At 42.9% G+C, this 26,123-nt stretch overlaps 2 protein-coding genes across 17 annotated transcripts in view; both read right to left on the bottom strand.

The window, feature by feature from the left end:
• prex1 (phosphatidylinositol-3,4,5-trisphosphate-dependent Rac exchange factor 1) overlaps window positions 1-3,767 on the bottom strand; it is an 86,407-nt gene extending 82,640 nt beyond the window's left edge. Inside the window, exon 1 of the mRNA XM_083975809.1 lies at window positions 3,325-3,767. Within this exon, the coding sequence (XP_083831935.1) occupies window positions 3,325-3,468 (144 nt within the window). The 5' untranslated portion in view covers window positions 3,469-3,767. The remainder of the gene's footprint in view (window positions 1-3,324) is intronic.
• A 1,485-nt stretch (window positions 3,768-5,252) lies between these two features.
• Window positions 5,253-25,989, bottom strand: LOC310989154 (ral GTPase-activating protein subunit beta-like). 16 transcript variants are annotated; one of them, XM_083976091.1, is made up of 32 exons: window positions 25,855-25,989; window positions 24,637-24,858; window positions 21,943-22,145; window positions 21,543-21,709; window positions 21,231-21,417; window positions 20,745-20,876; window positions 20,015-20,193; window positions 19,406-19,474; window positions 18,861-19,012; window positions 18,464-18,707; window positions 16,754-16,955; window positions 16,464-16,631; window positions 16,213-16,327; window positions 15,738-15,885; window positions 15,567-15,631; window positions 15,313-15,457; window positions 14,057-14,178; window positions 13,107-13,289; window positions 12,859-13,007; window positions 12,453-12,640; window positions 12,257-12,360; window positions 11,926-12,081; window positions 11,694-11,744; window positions 11,138-11,347; window positions 10,581-10,739; window positions 10,276-10,444; window positions 10,059-10,181; window positions 9,800-9,936; window positions 9,589-9,697; window positions 9,130-9,208; window positions 8,453-8,601; window positions 5,253-7,577 (listed from the first exon to the last, which is right to left on the bottom strand). In XM_083976091.1, the coding sequence occupies exons 2-32, from the start codon at window positions 24,811-24,813 to the stop codon at window positions 7,384-7,386; spliced, it is 4,635 nt and encodes a 1,544-aa protein (XP_083832217.1). In that variant the 5' UTR covers window positions 24,814-24,858; window positions 25,855-25,989; the 3' UTR covers window positions 5,253-7,383. The 16 variants fall into 16 exon arrangements, with proteins under 16 accessions (XP_083832217.1, XP_083832216.1, XP_083832208.1 ...); XM_083976090.1 differs by having other exon boundaries at window positions 10,059-10,184; XM_083976082.1 differs by having other exon boundaries at window positions 11,926-12,078; window positions 14,057-14,187.
• Between the last annotated feature and the right edge of the window lie 134 nt (window positions 25,990-26,123).

A 26,123-nucleotide genomic window follows, 5' to 3' on the forward strand; every position in this document is an offset into this window, starting at 1 on the left:
CTGAGATGCCAAAGCCGGATAACCATCTCTTTGTGTGTCACTGCAATCATTGCGATTGATAATCGATGCTGTACAGAAGGGAGGGAGGGAGGGAGGGGGGGGGGGGACTAAAGATCCAGGAGGTATAGCGGAAGAGCACAAAGGGGGAGTGGAAAATAAATCAGCGATAAGGTGATGGAGGACGATGTGGGCAGACGACAGCGAGTGGAAAAAACCCCAAAGAGGAACAGAAAACCATCAGGTGTCTTCAGATAAGAAGACATCCGTCATAAATATAACTTTACTGAAACACCTGGTAATGAGGATGTAGGCTGGACCTAATGAGTGAAATGTCAACATGGCGTCTGACGACAGAAAACGCTTCACTTGACTGATCTTCCGCATCCGTCGATCTGACAGCGCTGAAACCTCAAACCCTTCAAGTCATGGGCGCAGCTCGCTTCTCTCGACCGGGAGGGGGAAACACCTCTCAGTGTCTTAACTCCTACATCCTTCTCCTTTCCCGTCTATCATTCTCAGAAGATGCGTGCATGAAGGGCATTCTGGGAAATGTGGGAGCTATCTAACTAGACCAGATGAGGTGGGTTTTTTTACAACATGATGGCAAAACATTATTATCGCTGAATAATTTAACAAATTGCTTAGAAGTCAATCTGAGTCGACTCTGCAACCACTTCACTCCCCGTCGCTGCTGTAGCATCTTCACACTGAGGGCCTGAACCCCACCCCACCCCCCCACCCAACCAGACCTTCTCACCCACCCACCAACCACTCTGTATCTTTACTGAAACCATATGCTTGTGAGCTCCCACAGACAGACTTTCCTTATCAACACCACAGTGAGCCGCCTGGTGACAAAGCCTGGGCTCCCACGGAGGGAAAGCGAGCAGACTCAGCTGGACACTGGATGGAGAGAGAGAGAGAGCACCAGGGAGGAAGATTTGCAGGGGATTGGCTCCGGTGGTGGGGGTTGATGTTTCTTTTCTCTCCTGTTTTTTTTGTTTTGAATGTCCATGCACTCCTTTAGGAAGCTGAGCTGCTGAGCCCTGACGCCACAACATCCTCCACATGGGCTGACAAGCAGGGCCTCACACACATACACACAACATACGCCATCATATAGGCTCAGAGGAGGATGCTTATAGGCTTCAAAGCTTGTTGACACAGTGCTGTTACTTCCCATATGTGAATATGACTATTAATGAGAGCAATCGTACGCCTCCTGTCCAACCAATAGAAACGCTCGCTGCCAAACATGTCAGTTCTCACAGTGCAGACGGAGAACTGGCACAGGACTGAGGCGTGATTCATTGTTTTGAGTGGTTACCACCAACCAGAAAGCGGTGCACGTACACAGCTTACAAACAGAAATCCCACTGGCTTGGCCTGTCATGACGAAGGAAAACACAAGCTCAAATCTTGACACAGCATTTGACTGGCTGAATAAAAGGGCGATAACAGAGTTTCCCCTCCTCCAGACTTAACATATCACTCCGCTCTGGCTTAAATCAGAAGATGCCAATTGATGTGAGGACGGGGAGGAGGAGGAGGAGGAGGAGGAGGAGGAGGAGGAGGAGGAGGAGGAGGAGGAGGAGGAGCGCCACCGCGGTGGAGGGCTGTGGCTCTGACAGCTCTCTGATGTCCACAGCAAAAAAAAAAAAAAAGATCCCAGACTTCTCAGATAAATCAGTGGGGCTTTATCTTTATCATTACACCAGAGCGTGGGGTGGGGGGGAGGGGGGTCTTAGCATGTCCCCTCTGCAGCCTGGTCTGTCTTGTAACAGAAGATAAGCCCCGGCTGCCACCAGGAAAGCAGCATCCACAGAAATCTGTGCGTGATTTTGAGCTGAATTTAAACCCAGTCATTAAAAAACTAACCCGGGATTCAACAGGAAAAGCTTCGCTTCTTCATTCTGATGTAATTGCGACAAGGTGATGCAGCACCAACTCCCCACAATGAGATCAGTTGTTGGTGTAACAAAATTACTTCAAGAACCTTGAGGAGATTTCTTAACATGTGACAGCGCAAGAGAGACAGAGAGAGAAAAAAAGGGGAACCATACAAATGCTTGCCAGATGTTGAAATGTAGTTTTCAGAAACGTTGCCATGTTCATAACAAACAGTCTTTTTATCAGCAGGTAAAAAAAAAAAAAGATAAGAATCAGAGGGTAGATCTTTTTTTTTTTGGAGTCAGCAGGGTGGCAGAGAGAGAGAGAAAGACGATATAGGCTGAATCCCCACCAGCTCCAGGGTGGTGTTTTGTGGCTGACCCTTACCTTTGACCTTGTTGTGGAGGGACGGAGGGATTGTGGGGGGGGGTCAACAAAAGACAGAGAGGGACAGGAGGGGGCGGGTTGTTTCCATACTGTCACATTATTACTCTCACTCTCACACTCACGCAAGCCAATCTGCACTAATTTATCTCTCTCAGTTTGAGTCTGTGCAACCACCTGCAACCTGAAAGTAGCCTACCCGAGTGCCACAGATGACAGAGCGGAGGATGAAGGATAACGGAAAAATGTCAAGTGACAAACTGAGCCGTCTCCTGCAGGTGGGCTGTAGCCTATAGCTTTCTCCAGTGGCGCTGAGGGGAGCCAGTAAAAATGAGCAGGACATTCATTCATCACAGGCAGCTGATGCTCGAGGTGTGAAGAAACAGTTTCTTTATCTGAGCCTGGAGGTGTGGCGCTTCTGAAAAGCTCATGAATATCTATTTATTTGCAAAGCACCCCCCAACCTTCCTTTTATTGTATTGAACCTGAGCTTTAACACACAATGGAAAGGTGTGATGTTGCTGTCTCTGACAATATTTTCAGGCTAAGCTGAGATGGGACACAGGTGAGTCTGTCCTTAACAGGCTGCTGTCTCTGATTAAAACTACCTAACAGCAAACAAACAGTGTGCTCAATTTAGTCTGTTTACAAACATGCATAAGTTAGCCTACACAAGTTAAGAAAAGAATGATAAAAAGAGAAGCCATGGCCAGACCTAATGTAAGTTGTTGCTGGTTTAACGTCATGTCCAGTGTGTGATCTAGAGCAAAGGTGAAACCGCCTATTGAGTTTATCCTTCTCTGGCAACGTGTGCCATTTAATAAAATGTAGTCTACACATGCCGAATTACAGAGTGCAGTCTGACATTGAAGAAAACGCCACCGGCCCTTTAATAAGATGCACAGCTGGACAAAAAGCCAGGTAGGAAACGGTGAATTGACAGATTTACGAGCGGAGTTTGGAGTAGGTTAGGCTACAGTTTGTTGGGGAAGAGAGCGCGGCGTGGATATAGAGCCTCATACGCAACGTGAATGAACATGTCAAACTCACCGACTGAAGGAAAAGCAGTGTCCGAACATAATCCCTCTCCGTGTTGAGTATTTCATTTAAAACACAGAGCCTGAGCCGCTGCTGCCGGTCCGAGTCCTTGGTGAAGTGGATCCCGTTGTCATGATGCCCGTCGTCCTCCTCCATGGTGGCTCAGTGAAACCCTCAGAAAGGTCGCTCTCTCTCTGTCTCTCTCTCTACGGTACAAACACTCTCCTGCTCTGGAAGTATCCACTCTTTGGCTGCGAGTTTGTTGCCTCAGTCCATTTTTGCAGCAGCAGGTTCCCCCCCCCTCCTCTCTCTCTCCCTCTCTCCTCAGGCAGTGATGTAAAGCGCCGCACGGTGAAAATTAAAAATTAAAAAAAAAAAAAGTTCGCCGAAAGTACCAAACAACACGCGGGGAGCCCGGCGGTGAGTGGCCGCTACACCAGCTGAGAGCGAGCGGGGCTACGGTGGATCTGCTCCGACACTGAGCAGCAGGGCGAGGAGCAGGAGGGGGGGTGGGGGGGTAGGGAGGGGGAGGGGGGAGGGACCCGGTGCCAGTGTGACACACTCAGTGCTGTTTCTGTAGACCTACACACACACAAACACTGTACATTTTATGATGTAAACTCAAAAGTGGCACATAAATCATGACCGCACACTGAACTCACTTTGCCGATCCGTCAGTGAAGAATTACATACAGAATGTGTGAGCATAAAACTGTGGAGACCCGCAGACATTAGCCTATAACCATATTTAAATTTCAAAATAAAGCCTTCTGTCCAAACCAATAGATCAGAGTAGAGTAAGAATTATGAATAAATAGCTAGCCTATTTTTAAATGCCTATCCCTATTTTTGCAATGTTTTTACCATTCATGCTCCAAAATAAAACAAATGTAAAACACTAGATTTAGAGAAAAAAGATGCAAAACACAGATGGACAGAAAGCCCTTTTTGGAACATTTTTCCATTAGGCTACAGCTTCATAAGTCAAACGAGTTTTAAAATAACACTGACACAAAATAATGCTAATCATAAACAAAATAGCAATAAGTTGTTTACATTTTACCCCTTAGTCAAAAAACAAATGTGGTAGCAATCTTATGAAATAAACTAAAACAAAATATAGAAAGAAAATACACCGAGAATTCAGTAGAAGGTCGGTGTTGTGATTCAGGGTGATAAGTGTTGACCCTATTTGTAGAAAGACTTTTGTTTCAGCTCTTACCTGTCACGGCAGGGTGCAGCTGGTGATGTTAGGGGAGAGGCGCCCTCTGGTGGACGCAGCCAGAGTTGCAGCTTTTAGTTGCAGGTAGTTTGCAACGCGCTTGTATGTTGTAGATGTGACGTGGCACGTCCTCATGATCTAATATCATCTTGACACGTTCCTCTTCAACATCATCTTGGATGATCTCTTAATTCTTGAAGCATAAACACAACAGTTCAACCAGTGCAAGTTCTGTTGTTGTTGTTGTCGTCTACCACCTGCACCTGTGTATGTCCATGGTTACAGTAGGTAAAGACGGCAAACAACTTTAACAGTTAAGTTTAGATCAAGACTTGTTATGCTAGAGCAGCTGGACCAACACAAATCATAATTTCTGTTAAGTTTTTTAATATCTCACCAAAGCTTCAGGGCCCCGGAGCTGTTAGTGGTTTCATGAAGCAATACTACTCGTTCCCCTGTACCGTTGACACCACAGGCTGCTTTCACTGTTTGTGGTGCAAATATTCAAAACAGAATAACTGAAATGTGTTGCATTTCACTCTGATGTAAATTTGAAGATCTAAATCTAGAGAGACAAGAAAAGGTTAAATATTTAAAATAAAACGTAAAAGCGGGACTTCATTTTTATTCCTCATAGAAATCCTGTGAACAAAAAGAGAAATATTAGGAATGGGAGAAATTAAAATGTCAATAATAGTTTTAATTGATGCATGTTACATTCAATACCCCTTGTGATCCTCCCACACACATAATTGCATACATACATAACTTTTCTCGCCATCTCAGATGAATGCAACAGACAACTTGTAAATGCCTTACACTATCATATATTTACATATTATCCTCTGCTTCTGTACATGGTAAATCCTTAAATATGATCAAACGTCAGAGGAATAACATAGGATACAATGTATGACTGATTGTATGTAGTTTCTTTGAAGCATATTTAATGTACTTTTTCCTTCCAAAAAAAGGCATGTGCATAAAGCACCGTCATAAAAAGTGAGTCACACAATTAGACATGATAGGTTAAAAACTCGCCGACGCCTCTTCTTCATTCATATTTCACAAGATAAAACTCTTCCTTCAGCAGGGTTTTTCTTTCAAAATGCACAAAAAGTACAAAAAGACATGTAAGGTAACCACAGGGAATAGAAAATAAACATAAAATGTGCTCAGTGCATTAAGACTTTCCAATATAACAAAGAAACTAGAGGTGTTTGCCCTGTTCCATCTCTGTGATAAATAAATTCACATTGTTACAGGCAGACAGTGAGAGGGCTTGAATAAAAACCAAAATACAGTGAGTAAACAAAAGTGAAAAAAAGTGAAGCAAAAAAAAACCAAAAAAAAGTTGTGAAGGCAAAATTACACATTTGCGTAATCCAAACTGAAATCTGGGTTTAGAATTAAAAAGGAAAAAAAAACACAGCACTGATCAGCCAAAAATGCATGTTATATAAAGCTGTTAGCTACATTAAGCATTTTGGCCTTTGAATCGATCGCCATGGATTTGTTTGGACTGAGCTAGACACTTAAACTGTGCTGTTTGGTGTTGGCAGAGACAACACCACAACGCAAATGTCTTTGCGGTCTTTCCGTAATAGCCCCGCAATCAAGTGCAAACTCCAGGAGCTCTGTAACTGCTCTCATTTATCAGTAAACTCAAGTGTTACCAAGCGTTAAGAGTAAACCAGTTCTCGGGTTAACGTCCTGACCGAGGAAATTCAACTTTTCCAAACTGAATTTATCTTGTGTCTAATTTCTTTAAAGTGACTAAATTTGTCTTTAAATGCCATGTATGGGGGGAATGGGGAGGGGGGGTTAGGGGTCACTATGACTCCTTGTAGTGTCAATAGCTTGACTGGTTGAATAAGCATACATGTGACCGTGGCGTGTACACACACACACATACACACACACACACACATAAACAGTGCAGTGGCTGTTGTGAGATGGTATGACTTTGAGACTGGCACAGAGACAGTGCAGGTGCCAAAAGTGGCATCTACATACAGTAATACAACGTTTGGAAAAAAAAACAACCAAAAACAAACTATAAACGGCAACATCTGTGTGCTCAGTCAGCTGCTGGATGGCCAAATGTGTGTGTTTGCACTAGGAAGACTTAAGTAGCAGTTGTCTGGATGTAGATGACAAATTGGATGTGAAATTAGATTGTGTGTCGATGCTGTCCGTCATGTCTTTGTTCTATTGAAGCCACCTGCCTCGACGCAGCCGCCGTGTTTATGACAAAACATTTTATGACGCTTTGATGTTTATCTCCTTGGCAAAAATCCAACCATGAATCCGTTTGATCAAAACAGACACAGATCCGGCTTCTGGACAACGTCTGTGTGCAACCAAACTGTCGCGAAAATTCACTCACGTCACAGGGTTTAAAGAACAGACTTTTTCTTTTTGTACAGGTTCAGAAAGGCCAACAGTGTACCTGTTGTATTGCGGTTAAAGACAAGCAGAAACTCTTTTGTCACAATGCATGGATCTAAATGAGCAGAGACACTGTTGAACTTCAGCCATTCAAAATGTTCAGTGAGTGGCCGCAACATAGAAATGTAGCTTTTCCACCTTGGCATGGGTTTTTGACACTTTGCTCTCAGAGTCAAAGGCAGACAGTGTTGATATATGTATTCATATAAATAACAAAATAGTACAGTATAAATATAAAGATTCTGCAAGAGTGTGTGTGTGTGTGTGTGTGTGTGTGTATGCACGCACAATTGTAAATGATGTGTGAGTATGGGTAGAAAGAGTGTGGTTTGTCTGTGTGTGTCTGTGTGTGTGTGTTGTGTGCGCTTGTGAGCCAGTGTTAGGACAGGACAGGGGTATTAGAGGTGAGGCTTTCCCTCCCCCACCTCATGGAAGAGCGAGGTGTAAAACTCGGGCTCCAGTTGCTTGTTGCGGTAGCGCTGGACAATCTCTGTTATTTTCTGCTTCCGCCTCACGTGGGGCGGGTTGTACAAGTCACTTTCCAGACGCTTCCGTCGGCACACGTTGATCACTGTCTGACGCACAAGGAACCCTGGGAAAAGGAAGCAAACGGGAGCTCGTCAGCACTTGAATGTGAATGTGTGCAAATATTTTATCATGGTTCCTACACATTTGAAATGTCCAAATTCCATACTTTTTCCGCACCCTAATTTATTTAAAAAAAAAATTCAAATAATTTGTGATATTTGAGTAAATAGTTGTGCATTATATATAAAAAAAAATCATGCATTTAATCATTTGTTTTCATTATTCTTTCTGAATGTGTATGCCATTATGTAACCAAATAATTTCCAGGAGATTGTAGCTATACAGTAGGTACAATAGCGCATACAAAAATAATTAACCCAGATAACTTCAGATAAGACCAAACCCAGATAAGTATTAAGATAAATATATTTCCATACAATAATTTCCCTTTTCCATAGTTTTCCAGACCTGGAAATGTATAAAATCAAATTCCATACTTTTCCATACTTTCCATACTTGCGTAGGAACCCTGTAAATTTATTCACTGCATAGTTGAAAAAATATTGCCAACACCTGCTGACCATGAATGGCATTACATGTATAAATGAGCTTTATTTTGTTTTTCAAAATAAAGTATCAGCAGGAGTAGGGATGACAGCGTCATGTTTCTGCCTCTCATCAAATGACACCCATTCCCTGCTCACGTTACAAACCATAATGTACAAACTGAAAAACAATACAAAGTTAGTCAATGGAGTATATTTCCAGATGCTAACCATTAAATATTAATGTGTGCACATTAGCGTTGCAGTAAGATGATCGATAATCCTGATATGTTCGCTGTGATGCATTAAGTTGTGCCGACTCGGTTCTTTCTGTGGAAGTGTGGTCGGGAGGGGGGGGACGAGTTAAGTCAGAACAAGCTGCATGAGCCATTACCTAGAGCTCTGCGGCTGACCACCATGCCGTCCACCAGGGGAATCACCATGCCAAATTTGCCCACAGCTCCGTGCAGCCGGATCCTGAAGAGTCCCGTCTTCAGAGGGTGGATGAAGATCAGAGGAACGTCTTTCTCTAGTAGCCCCGACCTGCAGCGGGAAGAAGTTAGAATGGCAAAACGTCAAGTGGAAACTTTATAAAGATTTGTAGAATATATCTGAGGAGCAGCATCACAAGCCATACAGAAAAGTTATGTTTTGTTGCATCGGATCACACAGCGTCAGACAATACTTGTTAATCTGGTAACATAGAGCCCATTTAAATCTGTTTCAGGCTTGTGGCTTCAGTTGAAGTCTATAATCTTAACAGTGAATTTGCTGAGTAACACGTTACGACTGCTTTAAAAACAAGATAAATATGAATCACGCTTCATAAAAGCCCAGTTTTCTTTTAAGCCACCTAACACTCCTAACCATCGTCACAGCTGGTTTGCAGTTCCTTTTCTCCCGCTCGCCTTTGCATACACGGCATGTTCTACTTCCTGTTTTGCACTTGATGTGTTTATGTACTTAACTGCTGAACCGGTGCAGTTTTGCAGAACTGTTATTTTTCTGCCAACCAATACCAATGCTGTTTACTTTCTATACTGGCAGCAAACTGTTTAAACTTCTGAATACCTGCAGGAAGTGCTGTTGCTCATGCTCGCTTCCAAGCCCGTGCTGGTTTCCGCCAACAGATCAGTGAGTGGGAAGTTCTCTGAAAACACAGAAAACCAAGACATTCGTGACTTTTTTATAGTCACTTTACTGTTTATGTTTGGTTATTTAATACAAACTCTGTCTTAGTTTATCTTGCTCTTCTTTGTAAAAAATTATGTAAAGTTGTTTTTGGTATAAGGGGTACAACCAATTTAATTCTTATCAACCAAATATAGGTTTGTTTGTTTTGGTTTGGGTTTTTTTAAAACAATTTTTTAAACTTAAAACTTTTCTTCTCTCTTTTTTGTTACATATTCGAACTAAATATAAACCATGTAAAGCTACAGAGTAGTGTCACTATTCAAGACATTGCTAGAAAAAGAAATATATAAAGAGAGGCGATATCCTGAGGAGGCAAAATAAAGACCTTGCTCCTACCAATATCATCAAAGCGCTCCACCCAGACCACAAACACCTTCGTCTCAGGACCCAGTGCTGGGAAAGACTTTCCAGTCGATGACCTCTTTGTCTTCACCAGAGGACTCAGCTAAAAAAAAACAGCACAACCCAAAGCAAGTTAAAGCAAATGCTACATTAAATCAATTAGAAAGTATACAAGTCAGATCCACACACAGAGGCCAAACTTTACCTTCTTGGCAGACTCCAGGTTTTCTGAATGGTTGGGGAACAGCTCCAGTGTGAGATTGGGTTGTTTGTGTAAACTAGGCATGATGTCTGCGTTGGTGTCCGCCTCCACTGTGGAGTCACTGTGCACTGATGACTCCTCTGGGAGACAGCAAAGAGCCAACAGCAACTCTGTCAGTCCTGACTCGATAACTGAGTTTTTATTCATCATCATATACAATCTCAATCAGTCCATATTCAAGGGAGTAAAAAAAAAAACTAACCAGAATTTTCTGTTAGAGAGGGGACAACGAAGGCAATCTCTGTCAGAGCATCTGCATAGTACAAAACCTTCTTCTCTCCATTGAACACAGAACCTCCTGTGTCCTCGGGGGTAGTTGCTTCGTCTGCTGGAAAATAAAAGTAAGATATCTTATATATAACACGTAGATAACGTAGATTTGCTCAGATCTGATGGAGGGGTTAGGTTTCTAGGCTTACCTGTTTGTTGTATGTCGTTACTGTCGGAGCAGGAGTTAAGGGACCAGCTGGTATCTAGGTGTCCAGTCCACCCTGGGTGGCGTCCCACATCCACAGGCCAGCCCAAGGACAGCAGGAACTCCAAGAAGTGGGGCTGGACACTGGATGATGACTCCACATTCCTCAGGATCTGATGACCCACAACAAGAAAATATCTATTCTTACCCGGACGTTTTCATATTCATTATACTGTGGAAGAAGTAACAAGTTCACATGTGAGCATTTCCATCCCATAGAGAATCTGTGTGTTGCCTGCGCCCCCTCACCTCATGACTGCTTTTCTGTCCAGCTCTCACATAGAAAATAAAGACAGTGTCAAATGGTCGGCAGGGAAGCAGGTCCAGGTAGCTGATGTCATCGAAAAACCCAGGTAAGGATGACTCCAGGCCAATCAGATGAGGAGGTAGACGACTGTTGTTGGGCTCCTATCAATAATCAACAACAAATTCATATAAATACAGTTTATTCACATTATATAAATGTACGTAAGAACAATACTTGAACTCTATAGTAGCATTAACATAATCTTTTTTAAATTAACACAATTTCATTCATACATAGCTGTTAATTTGATTTTTTATTTTGTACTTTTTAAGTCATTTACACTATTAGTTGATATTACCTCAAGTCGGGACCAGAGTTTAAATACAGCTGAATAATATAATAGCATGTCTAATAATAGCATGGACTCACAATGCATAAAAATCAAAGTTAGGTATAAGAAAGAGGGTGTGTGTCTAATATCTGACTGTTTCTCACAAGTTTGATCCGAGAGATTTTCCATGAAACTAAAAAAGTTCTCAGAGACTTTATGTTTACAAACCTTGAGAGCCTCCAGAGACAGAAAGCCAAAGTGGGAGAGGAAGAGGCGTGCTGTCTGGAACTCCTGCGAGGGCGGAGGGGGTTTGCAGTCTGTCTGTGGGTCAGGGTACGGCTTGGACTTCCAGATCTCCTCACTGTGTCGCTCCAAGGCGTTTTCATACTCTATCTGCTTGTGCATCAGGATGCGAAGCTTATCGTGCTGAACTTCCAGCTGAAAAAGAAGACAGGGATGAAGAGATGATTTCAAAAGACTGCAGCTGATGACCGGCACTTTGTTGCCCAAACCTGGCATTCACCCACAGAGGGTAATTCCCACAGTGCAAATACAGAGGTGTCACCCAGATGTGAAGAGACACTGGTGGCGTACATCTGTGATTATTTTAAGATTATGACCAAACATTTGCACAGAGAATAAGTCATCCTCTTTTTGTGATGCTACAACTCTTGTTGATTATTGCACTAAACTATCACCAAGAATTTGTCACCAAACCAGATGATTTAACCTTATTTCCCCCCACGAGACACCCAATTGAAATTTGATCTCTCCAACAACTCACATTACTCAGTGTATTTGTAGCTCTTGAATCATCCTGCCAGCCCAAACACACCTGAGTTTGTATAATAACAAATAAAATGATCAGTCACTTTACTTAATGGCTCTACTTAGGCCACGACAACATATAATCTTGATTTACATTACACCCCTAGAGTGATACTTATTTGTATGAAATCAATCAGCATGTGGACATTAGATAAATAACAGGATTTAACAGGAAGTTTGGCTCTTACCTCCTTACTGACGATGTCGTCCAGGTCAGGAATGCTAACATCAGCTTTGACGAGAGGAATCTTATCCACCTCTTCAGGGAAAGGCCTCTGCTTGACGTTGTATTTAATCCCCACGTCATTGTTGGGCATCGGACGGCCCTCGGGAACAAACACCTGCTGTGGGAGGAGAGAAGCCGACAGATATGGAGGTGTGTTATCACCGAACTTAGGAGTGGAGTTTGAAGTCTTACAAACCCAAACTTCTAACATGTCACATAAAGATATTTCTGGGGTGATATGAAAATTAGCATCGCTGCCTTTTGTTATTCAGTAATCTACAGTGTGATCTCACCCTCTGATTGGCCCGAGCTCCTCTGGGTTGGTGGAAGAGCTGCATGGTCCAGGCATGTCTGCCAGCTGTGCCTCTGATCAAAACCGTCACTGACGGACTGGGGTCTGCACAGACACAGATGTTAAATTCAAACTGAATAACTAAATAGTCCCCTGTAATAACTCATTATTACATCAAAAGACGATGTGCTGCTTACTCTGCTCATTGCCGAGAGGCTGCTCGAGCATGGCGAGGATGACCGAGTTGTCCAGGACAAAGTAGCGGAAGTTGCTGGCCCCTGTGGCGCTGAGTCTGGCGTAGCGAATCAGGGTGTCTTCGTTCAGTAGGCTGCAGGTGGAGGCGGGGCCGCTGGGAGAGGGGAAGGCCCCGAGCACCTGCATGATGCTGGGGAACACCACAGGAAGGCAAGCACGTAAATATGATGAAAGTGGGTCATTAGGTGCATGTTTCACTGTACTACAAGTCTCCTGTGCTGGAGGGTCAGCACAAAAGCTGAAGATACATTTTGGTTGCTATATGGTCTATATTCTGCAGTGTTGTTATTATATGCATAAAGTTCACATCTGAAGTCTCCAATCGGAATTTACTCTGAGGATCCTCACCAGGACAAAGTGGCCTCAGCAGCATCCTTCACCCTCATCGATGCCGGGTTGTGCTCCTTCTCTCCTTTATGTCGAACCTCCTGCTCCTGCCGTGACTTGCTACCAGAGATCCCCAGCTCCACAATCTCCAACACCTCGACCAAACAATCCTGGTACAAAAAGGAAAACAGTTTAATATCTCAAAACAACCATTCCTCTGACCAAACTCTAGGTCTGAGAAAGATTTCAAACCTAGCCTTTAAACGTACCTTCTCATCCAGCATGTCAGGATGTTCTGTGAGCCACACACACAGAAACTGGAAGGCAGCTACAATCATCGAGTGGAGGTCTCGGGATTGGAGAGGAGCTGGACGGCTACACTGATACACGATGTACCCACATATAGAGCTGACGGCACGTTTACGGTCTGCAGAGTCTACTCCAACCTTCACCTGGTTTAGACAAGTACAGAAACACTGAGTACATTAGACAACATTATAAAAATTCTTCCTTTCGTGCTATTGAGAAAACTTTTTATGGGCCTTGGTGCATGAGAGATAAACGGTTTTACTAAATTGTGGCACTTTTGATTAGTCATGCTTTTTAATTAAAAATCCTATGGAGAAATTAGAGTATTCTTAGAACTAGTATTTATGGAAATTAAATAACCTCATGTAGCCTCAATGTTGCCTCAGTCTTTTCCTCAGCACTCTGCAATTAAAGCCAGTTAATAATGTGTCCTTATCCGGAAAGTGACTCATTTCATGGCGTGAAAAAGACTACAGCCATTAGGAAAAAAGAGAAACTGGGAGTCTTTATACAGATTATGGAACTTTTTGACACAAGAGCAACTCCTCTGAGATAAACTCGGAAATCTCTGACTCATAAATTGTCATGAACCACCCAAATATACCACTATTTTTTGGTATCTGTGATGCTTAAGTGTTTCATTGGGAGGGGGGATCAAGAGTCAAGTGCGAGCTAATATGACCTTTAACAGGTCAGTGTCAGAGCATCATTTTCTGTAAACCTTGATAATGACTAAGAAAACCGTTGTGGTTGTATAAATACAACCAGTACAAGAGATATAACTGTCTGAGACTTGGGTGGGTAACACGGATCAACTGGAAGACATACTCTGCAGAAGTCTCACTTCGGCCCGGGCCTGTGATTAATGACTGCAGATTGTAGCAGTGAGTCTCTGTGGTGCGAGTCTTACCTTGGCAAGCCCAGCCAGCAGCTCCAGGGCAGCCAGGGAAATGCTCATGTCCTGCCTCCACTGAGAGTTGAGCCTCTGGGTGACCAGGTGGATGCTGCGCACCAGCAGGCCTGCCGCCGTATCTGGAAGAGCTAGACCATATAACACCCCGAAATACCAAACACCGCAAAGATAGATAGAGCAAAGCAGAATTCAGGCAATGAAGCTCAAGTCCACACAACAGGAAAAATGTCCTAATTGCCCTAATGTTAGTAGGTATAAAAACATGCAACAGAACAGTGTTTCAAGTCAGAGCAGCACACCATGCTGCACAAAAGGCCGAGGAATAGATAAACTGAGGAACAAGGCTGAGCGATGTCAAAATTTTAAAATAATAATTTTGACTTTGACAATAAAAATAATGAATGAAATAATTGTCCAAAAATGACTAATTATAAAACAATGCGTTGTTTTGATTTTTTTTTAATCCTCACAATATCAAGAAAGGTTTTAACCAACAACAGAATGTCCCCTTTTGATTTCCTCCCATTCCCCTCCCTTTATTGTTGTTAATTTGGTTTGATCAGGACTAAGTACTTCCTTACTGATCTCTGTTGCCTCTCCAAGATTTCTGATTTTCTGAATTCATGATGAACAATAACTCCCAAAATCCTGCTGAATTTGTTGCAGTTTATGAAGCGATGGTCTCCAGACCTCTGCCTGCTCTTGTGTTTCCTGTCCAATACTGAGCGACACAGTACAATGTAGCATCCCATCCCACAGGAACCCTGCAGACCCCCCTCCCCCAATATCCTGCTGCACAAAGCCACAGAGCACACTCAGTGAAAATATGTGTAAAACTTAAATAAGAGCTGCTGTTGTCAATTTATTTAAAAATCGTTCAGCCCCACCACGAGAAAAAGTGTTCGAAATGTTTTTATTTCGGCAACACTGCTGCAACCGGTCAATCAGAGAGAAAAATGCAGCCAGCCCTAGGGCCCTAAATGTTTAATAGCACAGCATCACAGCAACAAATAACTCATCACGCATCACCTACAGAAACATTTTACCCAACGCTTCTTAACTCTGCAAAGCACTTTAACCACGTTGGCTATAAAGAGCAAATGTGTTAATTCAGTCAGTCATGTGTTTATACAGATCAGACAAAAGAAATGCACCAGCAATCCGTTCTGCACAATGTCACCGAAGCCGGCGCTGTTGTGTTAATTCCACCAAGCACAGAGACATTGAGTGTAGGAGTGGCATCTGTGTCTTACCGTAGTCGCGGAGCAGGGCCTGGGCCGGACGCTCCGAGTCTGGGCTGGTGGCCTCTGTGCTGCCCCCGCTGGTGAAACTGATGCCACTGTTGGTGCGGCTGTGGCTCTGACTCCTCATTGTCATGTGACTCCCATCTATACTGCCCTGCCACCGCAAAAAACAGAGCAATTTGGATGTCCAGTCAATGACACCACTGCTGGCTTCATAAAAAAAAGTTAATGATTTAGCAGTATGATGATGATCTGAGACTTACTGTTTCAGTCTGTGCACCTATGGACTCCAACAGTGCTGAGTCTTGGACAATATTGAGCATTGCACCTGAGAGGAGGAGGTGGAGATTAACAATAAAACAATACAATACACACAAAGTATTTCTATGGAGAGGCGAAGTGGATAGAGAGAACTCACAGAAGTGAATACATACCCAGGATGAGCTGTGTGTTAGTGGGGTCGGTCTCGGTTTGCAGCGCTCCTATCAGGACGTTGACGAGACGTAGCCTCAGAGACAGGAAGGACACGGGCTGGTCATGAGGCCAGCCATCCTCCTCGTTGAACTTTCCCTCCAACAGGACCTGAAGCGCACAAAGTCAACATGGTTACACAACCTGCTTTATGTGAAAAGGAGGCAAACAATGAACAAAACGAGAGCTTGATTTACTGTGTGCTATATGTAAACGTCTAAAGGCTTTATGGAGTTAAAATGTAAAGAATGAATGATTCACGCCCTTGTGCCTGTAAATTGTTACACATTCCAAAATGAGCTGAGGTATGAGGATACATGGAAGATAAAAGCGACTCAAATCCCTTTCAATCCTGCACTGCAATGAAAGATAGTAAACCAATAAAATGAAAGAGGAAGGATTGTAATAGTTGAGAGAGAAGGAGGGCAAAGCTGTCACCTCTGATTTGATATTGCCAAAGTGATGTGGCAGTGGCAACATGGCCAGCAGGATGTTGATGGAGGCTCTCCTCAGGTCGGTAGGATTTACATACATCTTGAACTTTGACAACTCCCTGGAAGAGAACAAAAAAATCTCACGAGTCAGACTTCAGATAGTATCTGAAACCTGTTTGGTTTTCTAGTTAGATCAGCAGATATAACATTATCTTCATCAGTGATCCAAAGTTAGTGTAAAAGTACTGGTCGAACCTGTCTGGTACAATAGTCTCCAAGGCAGCTATGAAGTAGGGCACCACCACATTGATGCCCTTCAGGTCAGTACAAAAGAGGGAGGAGGAGTTGAGAATGATGGAAGCCAGAACCGGTCTGCAGATGAAATCGGAGATCTGGAGACCCTGAATCAGGACCATGTAGAACCTAATGGACAGAGAGATAGAGGGGTAGCAACCTACTCACTGCTCAACTCATAGCTTTTGTGCCGTTTCATCTCAACAGCAAACAGTCTGGCGTCGTTAGAGTAAAGAAGTTGACTTTGTTACCTCGACAGGTAAACAGGCAGAATATCTTCTCCTGTTTTCTTGCTACAGAAGATGCGACTGAGAGTCCCGCAGGCCTCGGCTCGTCCTGCCTCGTAGCTCTCTGGGAACTCGTTGGCGTCAAACATGGGGTTCGACACCATGGAGTCGGTGGACATCTGAGAGCCCTTCCTTCTCAGCTCCAGACCTACTTGAGTGGCTATCGCTGTAGAGAGTGTGAAGAGACAGAGAATGAAAGGACGCTGAATTGCAATGTGGTCATTAGTATTCATGCATGTATGAGAAACAAGCAAACACAGATTTACCATATGCAAAGTAGAACCAAAAGTAAAAAAGGTAAAAACTGGAGAAAAACAAAAAAACATAAGCACCACAAAGCAGACTTTTAATCACAAATCACAAAAAAAGATAAAACAAAGACTTCGATGACTGCAAACACACACTCACATTTTTAAAAAGCATTCAACTCAAGGGAACTCTGACACAAAGAGTTTGCCGTAGAATTTCATGACCAAGTGTTGTGTGCTGGCAATAAAATGTGTCAGTGACTCTCTGCTGCAAGAACACTCAACAAAATCCCTGTGTCAGCTCCCTCGCTGCTGCAATTATATGACTGTCACTCCAGGTACAGAACATTCACTTCATGCATTGAGGCACCAAACTGATAAAAATCAAAACTCAAGTGAACCAACAATACAAAAGGAAATTACAAGAAACAAAACATTAATGCTGAACTTGAAGGGGGGGAGGTCTGAGACTAAATAATAAGGATTAGTGAGACCCAAACAAAAGAAAATGAGAACTCATAAACGGGGTGGCGTCACAAACTGGCAACGTTATGATCGAGACAAGTGGTCAGTTGGTGAAACCCATTCCATCACCTTTGGAGAAACGCTGAGAGAACGCTGGTGAACTTTTATATATGACAAGGAGTGGGGACAGAAAACAATGGTGATAATGGCGATGATCATGAGGAACTCAACTAAAAAGCAGGAAGATTTGTCAAGAAACGCAAATCAAGTGAGGAAAAAAAGCTGCCGTTCCTACTTACAAGATTTATAAGAAAGGAGAATTTGGATAAAAGAGGCTGCAAGATAACAGAAATAGTGGAGAGACACAAAATCAAAGCAGATCCAATATTTTGGGATCAATTCATATCAGGCATGAATTGTTGTTTTTTTTTCCGTTCTCCTCAATACATGACTTTTGACCTGTCAAAACTGTTTAACATTAATCAGACATGGTAGACACGTGCAGGACACTACACCAAAAAGAGAAAAATAAATGGAGAGCCAATGAAAAGCCAAATTCATTCTCAAATAGTAGGTACTGTATGTGCTGTCATTGACTCCTCTAGCGATGATTTCACCAATAAAAATGAGTCTATATGAAGTCCTCAGCATATGGTTATAGACTATATGCAGTTTTAGCCATGTATAAATTGTTGGCAGATGTAAATGAATTAGAATCAGATGGAAATTGCATACCAGGCCACTTCTAACCAAGCCCTCCACACACAGAAAAGCACAAAGAAGTTTCAGAGAAAATGGTGAAAAAAGGAAAGGATATCCCAACGACATACGATAAAAAATAACACAGACACCGAAAAACACAGAGAAGTCCACAAAAAAAACACGTACTAAAGAACAGCAACAGAACACCCACCTGACCATGCATTAATGGAAACGCTATAGCCATCATCTCACTTCTTACCGGTCATGCTCGGGTCTCGGCTGAGGCCGCTGTGGAGCTTACAGTGCACCAGAGCGGCGTCGAAGAGCCACTGGCCGAACAGGTTGAGGATGCTGTTGACCTTTGGCCGCGCCGGTGCCGGTAGCGGCCGAGACTCCCAGCTGCTCTGGTTGGGGCTGGAGAGCAGGGTCGGGGAGGACGAAGTCTGCTGCTGCTGCTGCTGCTGCTGCTGCTGGGATGCTTTGGTTGGTTGACTACCACTGCCCTGCAGAGCGTGGAGGGACAGAGAGGAGACACGTGATCTGGGTGGTAACAGCATGATCGGTGCAACTAACAGATCAAGCGAGCAAAAGATCAAATTTCTTCACGTAAACATGACAAATGTAGTCTCCCCTGTTTGTAGTTTACTGTCACTTACAGTCGAACTCTTGCTCGTGGTTTTGGTCACCACTGTGTGCCGTTGCTTGCGACTGTGGGGTGGCGTGGTGTTGGTGATGGAGGGGGGCGGAGACATGCTCAATCTGTTGACTGGGGTGGGCGGGGCGCTGTCAGCTCTGGGACGTGAAATACCTGTTGACAGATAAGATTGTTCAGTTTTCCCCCCGTGACCAGAACTGGCTTTGAGTGAATTTAATCATTTTCTAATTTCTAATGTTATGAAAAGAAGAGGAGAAGATGAAGCGACGACTCTGTGAGTTGATCATCAATTATATTCATTGGTAGACATGCAAGACAACGGTTAGATACAAATCACCAGCAATTGATCTCTCCATCCGTCTTGATTGACTTTTTATTCCCGCAGGACACCCCCCTTTGTTGATGATCTTGCAGTTTAGTCTGAATGTCTGGGACTTATCATTTTTGCTGCAGCAAAACTAATCCCAGTTGTTAATATCATCACCACCGATACATAGACCATTATGTTCCCATCTCATTATATGACGTGTCAGCTGATGTCTGTACCATGAGAGAGCAGCACGTGGGAAAAAGTGAACACCCTCTCCCGTACATCTCTCTTTTCAACAGAGATACCTACAGTGTAAAGAGAAAAATACACACGGACATCTTTCTATTCAGATTTTCATACATGTACTACTGACTGACATCCTCCTTCTCGAGTTCATGCAGGAGCAGTGCCTGTGCAACAACTGGAAAGGAGCAAAGACTGTTACAAGAATTATATGATATATTGGTTTTAGCTTATTAATATATGGTTCTTACCTTCAGAGGCCATTGGTATTGACACATTTCGCCCCCTTTGAATAATTAGCTTGTATTGTTTGACATTTTGCTCGAGGAAGATGGCAATAAATACTACATCTGCTTTTACTTTTGTTTTGCTTGAATGTATAGTCTGCTAATCCTCATGATCACATGCCACAAAATGTAATTTTAACATGAATGAGCAGCAAATTGTACCTAGAAGTTTGGAATAACTTCAAAAGCAGGTGTTAGGCTGACAAAATTTATAACACATAGAGCCATTGTGAAAACTTTGAAAATTTCATTCAGAATTATATCCATTATTACCTTTTTGAACATTTACTGAACCATCTACCCCGTTAATCTTACCCAAGAAGGCGTCCACTAGACAGCTGATACCCCTCATGGCCCTGAAGAAGATCTGTGGAAGCTGTTTCAAACATGGATGCAGCACCACTTCATGCGGGATACCGCTGGAGTTAAGAAACTGCTCCTGAAACTTTGGAGTGGTGCTCACTATCGCGGGGTTGCTCAGGTCCACTGGGTTGCTGCAAACAGACACAAGACATGCACATGCATTAAATAAAAATGTTACAGACTCTGCTGAAGCTAATGTGAATAGATCTTATATGTGATTATGCCGTGGTCTGGACAGAATAGAATCAAATGATATGCCTGATGTCTTTCACTTGGTTGATATTGAAAGAATTGACCTGATGACTTAAATAAGATTGAAATGACTTATGAATGGGACGAGTTTAGTGTGTGCTTGCAGTGCTACCACCAGGAAGATGTTTAGGATCGGAACAGATAAGACCAACAGACAGATAGATACACAAAAGGCTAAATGAAAGAGTGAGTAGATAAAAGAGAGGGCAATTAGCATGAAGTGAGAGGAAGTAGAGTACATACAGTAGAGAAGGGAAATTTTTTGATGGGAATGATATGAGGTGCTTTAGTTCCACTATGTGCTGCAACTTCCGTGTCTCTTGAAACACTTGAACAAAGAAACAATCTGTGTCTGATAAGGTTCAGTTGATGAGGAAGGAGCATCTCCGCTTTCATGCGACAGGCCAGACAATACCACAATGCAACACACCTGAGCATGTGGAGAAAGCGGTACCACGTCTGAGCCACGCAGTCGTTGTCCATCTCTAAAGGAATCAGGTTCGCGTCCTCATCCGGAACTTTAAAAGGTGGGAAGGACGGTCCATGGGTAAATCGCAAAAGTCTGGAAAATAGACAGAGGCAAAGATTTGACTGCTCAGAAAAACATTTCATTTCATCTAATTTATTCTTTTATTTGTAATGGGACTCTGCATATTCATGAACATGTAATGAAACTGCACTGAAGCCAATTTCCATCTGTAGTGCCATCAATCATTATTTTTCCAGTTGTCAGTTTATTCACACTTCAAAGGCTGTTATTATTTAATGAACAATTACACTTTGCATCTCCGCTTAACTTTCCTGAAACTACCAAACAAGGTGGGCGTAGACAAAAAACTTGCTCAGAGTGACTGTATGAAACCTTTTTCAGCACTAAATCCAGGACCACATGAAGTTGAACTAATGCCTCTCTAACCTGGAGGTGAGGGCACAGGCCACTCTGCTCCACTGCTCCACAACAGGAGGGTGGTGTCTCCAGTTGGCCAGCATCTCCCTCGCTGTCTTCCAGTACGGCGGAGTGGGAAAACAGCGGGCGCAGGCCAGCAACCACACCTCAAACAGCACTGCCATCAGTTTCTCTGCCAGTTTCTCTGCTACTCCGACTGGAAAACAAAACAAAAAAAAGGGGGAGGTGGGGGTGATTATTGTATTTAATTAGTGAGTAATTATCACTATTAACTAAGTCAATACATCAAGAGCGGTTTAAGAGGACAAGCAAGTGGCTTACCTCCAACCGTGGGTGGGGCGAGCAATGTGTCGTTGATGCGAAGCAGGAAGAGCAGCAGCACCTCCCAGGTTTCTCTAACCATCGAGACGGACTCTCGTGCCAGTTTTTGGACTGCAGTCAGAACCTGCTGGCAAAGCCTGATATGGTTGAGACTGTGCTGCTCGGGCCTGGAGATGGAGACAAGTGTATGAAAAGAGGGAATATGGAGGGAAATCGGAGAGAAAAGTGTAAAGAGCGGGCACGATAAGTGATAAACAGTCAGAGATTTGTGTAGGTTGACTGTCAAAAGCAGCACATATGGGGTAAAAAACAAACATACACAAACATGCAGCACCAAGTATACAGTTCAGTTGCAAAAAAACTGCGGGTAATCGGAGATGTGTGAACATTTGGGACATACCTTGGTACAAAGACGTTGTAGAGATGTTTGAGGATGGTCTGCACGTACATATTGGGCTCCTTGACCACAGGCTGAGGCATGGAGTCCCTGGGCGACACCAGGGCCATCATCCAGTCTGTGTACACGTCTACGCACAGCTTGACGGTGTCCCCTTCTAAGGGGAGGGTGAGGCCATAACACAGCACCTCCATGGTCCACTTCACCTAAGGGCCAAAGCATTCTCATTAGTTCATGGTTAACATGTTAAGTTATGAGTTGTGTATCTTGTTGCACCATACATAAAGAATGGAAGCTCTGAAACCACATTTTCAACACAGTCATATTCTGTTATAATGTAATATTGTTAACTTTATTTAAGTCTGCACTTTGTCAAGTATGTAACTAGAAGCAGTTTCACATATCAAACGTTTCATAGCAAGGGCAGCCAAAGGTTTAGGATAAGACGATGATGGCAAATACAATACAGTGCCTCACTCAGCTATATGTTTCTCAGTTTCTTGCTAAATAAAAAACAGACAAGATATTCCCAAGGAGTGTGATGAATGAAATCCAGATCAGCATTCTTCCTTTGATGGTATGTTCATGTTTTCCTGCCCACAAGCCTTAAACTATATATATTTACCATATGTAAATGCCGACTTCAGTCCTTGTCTTTTTTTTAATCTTTTCTTCCTGTGTCATACAGCAGCATACACAGCCTTCAGTCAGCCATTATTACAGCTCACAGTTTCCTGGAATAGTGTCTCTCATTTTCTACAGTGTTTTGTTTCAGAATAGGCAGGAAGACTTATCCAAGTGAAGTTCAAAGCAACAGCAGCACCTGAGGAATACTGCTGAAATATTTTTAACCCAACGCACCTCCTCTCACATTAATTCCTGACGCATGCCGTCGTAGCATTAACTGAAACTCTTGGCTTGCTGTGAGCTCTGTGTGTGTGAGCAGACATCCCAGGGTTTCATCAGAGCATTAGGGAGACTTTTGACAGCTGATATATATATATATGTATACAGAGAAATAAATTCATTAATAAAAGGATGAGAAACTAATCTAGATTGTAATTAATCTGCTTTAAATAATACTCCCACAGACTGACTCAGAACACGGCCATTAAATATACTTAAAATGTTTATTATTATTATTCATGTAATGGTTGTTTCCAATGTTATGTTAGATGTGAAAATTTACAAAGTGGTTTTCTTGCTTTTTTTTTTCATTATCAATGCATGTAGAGCAAACACACACTGAGTGTGTTCGTTTTCATTTCAATGAGAGGTGAAGTGCAGGCAGAGCTACTCTGACAGCATTAAGCGTCTGTTGTGTTTCAGGCCTAAGCCCCCTGTAGAGATAAGAGAAGCTATCTCTGTAGCACTCACCAGTCAGTCAGGCCTTTACATGCTAGAGTAGCTACACCAAAGACACTCCCTAGTAAAAGACTCATGACTGTCCAAATTGGTTTTGCCCTAATGGCACTTTGATGGACCGTGACAGCACTTTGAGACTCTGATCTCATGACATAAAAGTTTTAACTCTTTGGCCTCAATGTCAAACATCTAGTCTAAATCAAGGTCAACAGACATACTTCTAAACCTGCAGTGACACAATCCATCCTATCAAAGCTGTCAAAGACAATACCACTGATATGGAGGCTGTTGTGAAGTTGCTGCTCATATAATATATTCACACAACGGTCACACTAAGCTGCATGTCCACAAAAATAATATGTCACATACTAGTTTCATTTGCAGAGATCAAATGCCTGAAGTTTTAATAAACAACCATGGTGACAAAGCAAAAAGTGATTTTTTTGACTTCTTTAAATTATTTAAAAAGGGAGAACTGAAATATCACATTGACGTAATAATTCAAACCCTTTAGTCAGAGGTACTTCACTGTTAGGATAGCAAACTGTTCAATCTTGGTTTCACCAGACCAGAAAATCTCACAATCTGACAGTTAGTTTTTCTTGCTAACTTTCAATTCCCTCACTGGGGAGAGGCTGCCTTCAATCAGACAACTCTGCCATGGACCTAAACAATGGGCTGCTGCAGTGATGATTGTCCCACTGAAACCTTCAGGGTCTCAGGTTCTTGCTCACAAGAAAAACTCCCCAAAGTACTGGATTTGCCCAGGCGGTGAGCTATAGGAATAGTTCTTTTTGTTTATAACTTCTTCAAATGTGGGAACTTTCAATGCAGCTAAAATGTTTTTGTAGCTTTCCCCAGATCTGAGCCTCGCCCTCGACACAATCCTATCTCTGACCACACATGGCTTGGTTTTAATTCTGACATACACAGGTGTGTCTCTCCAAATGTCCCACTTCTTCTTTTTTTTTTTTTCTTTAACAAGAGAAGGTGTAAAAATATCTCAAAAATGATCAAGGGTAATTGGAAGTGAGGCACATGATAGCAAAGGGTCTCAATAGTTTTTCCATTTTCAACAGATTTGCATAAATGTCTTATATTTTGTTTTTGCTTTGTCATTCTGTGGTATCAAGTACTGGTCAACAACAAAAAACACACAACAACTTTAGCAAACAGCTGCAACACAGATGTGAAACAGATAAAGGTCCCTGAATACTTTGAATGCAATGCAAGTGTTCAAGCTGACAGACTCTCTTGCACCTTTGTGATGGCGCAGGGAACTTGGAAGACTACAGAGACTACACAATGGTGTTAAATGGACATCTTTCTCACCTCCTTGTCTGTCTTGAGGATGTTCTCTGTGGCGACGGGGCTCACAGCTGTGCCCAGAGGCTTGACCACGGCATTTGCCACTTCTGTGCCCACGGTGGTGGGATAGGTGTGCAGAACACTGAGGTGGCCCTGGTCGCTCTGCACCACCAGCTGCAGCGAGCGCCACTCGGAGTACATGCTGCCGATGTCTTACTGCACTCTACTCACACCTCCTGCCTCCACCTGCAGACACACATCCAGCACAGTCAACTTCATATTGCAAGACTTAAAAAAAAAAAAAAAACATGAATATGTCACTTCAAAACTGGCACAGTTGTGTCTTCTGTTGTCTTTAGTCCAGCTGTAGCTGTGTTGTGACTGCAAACAGGAAAACATATACACAGCTATCACAGGACGAGCTCCTGCTTGATAGTCATTTTGATCATAGCGACAATCAAGATCAAATGTCCATCAAGCAGCATTTCAACTTCAACTTGTTCAACTGGTTTAGTTGCACTTATCGTGTGTGTTTTAGTAGAAGAAGAATGCAGGGTTAAAACTATGGTAACGTTAGCAACATTGTATTGATTGTATTACATTAAAAAAAAAAAGTAATTTGCATACATACAAAACGAAATAAAGCGTAGCTTCTCGTAAAACCCAGTGTGGGTCCGAAGTCATGATAATTGATGCATAATTTGACAGTCGACACCCACCAGCCCAGATTTTAATGCTACTACCAACGTTACGTACTGTTGTTCCGGTAGAAAACAAGGCTAACGTTGTACAGCGCGTATAAGCTGCCTTTAGTCAACCTACACGCTAAAGCCAAGGAAGTCAAGTCAAGATATTAAACGTACACCCATTTATATTCCCAACGCAGGGTCGGTAACAAGCAGGAGTCACAACCAGGAAACGGCTCTGAATGTGATTAGCTTGCTAACGTTAGCTAGCATGGACATCAAAACATCTTCCTCATCTTGCAGATCATGACATTAGCTCAGCTTAGCTATCGGTCGACTTCTGTGTTGCAAGGCCGTCTCTCCGAATGAGACAACAAGCTGTCGTTAAGAAAAAGGACAGCGTTTCAATGCGCCAACTTATCAGTCATCTAAAACTACGTTAGTTGATCCGATGTAGCTAGCTAGCTTAGCTACCGTCCGCTGACATTAGCTGTCATTTGTGCGAGCTACGTAACTTTGTAAGGGCGCAATTGTAATCAGACGGGTTTCCGTTTACCTGCACCGGCTGGAAATGTTGTCATTTGACAGGGCTCTGAAACTCGCAGTTTGTTTTTTGCTTTCTAGGTATCCAGTTCTAGACCATAACAGCCTCCATCTTCGCAATGTCAAGGCTTGGATATTGCAGCTTGATGGGGCTAACGGGAAACGGCATCCGTAGATCGACGCCCCCGACCGGTTGGTAACGGGACTGCAGTGCTGCCTTCAGGTGCTCTTCGTCAACAGCAGGACGGCGTTTGTATTATTATGATATCTAAGCTGGCGTTT

The sequence above is a fragment of the Trachurus trachurus genome (genome assembly GCF_905171665.1).
Source record: "Trachurus trachurus genome assembly, chromosome: 7".
NCBI lineage: Eukaryota > Metazoa > Chordata > Actinopteri > Carangiformes > Carangidae > Trachurus > Trachurus trachurus.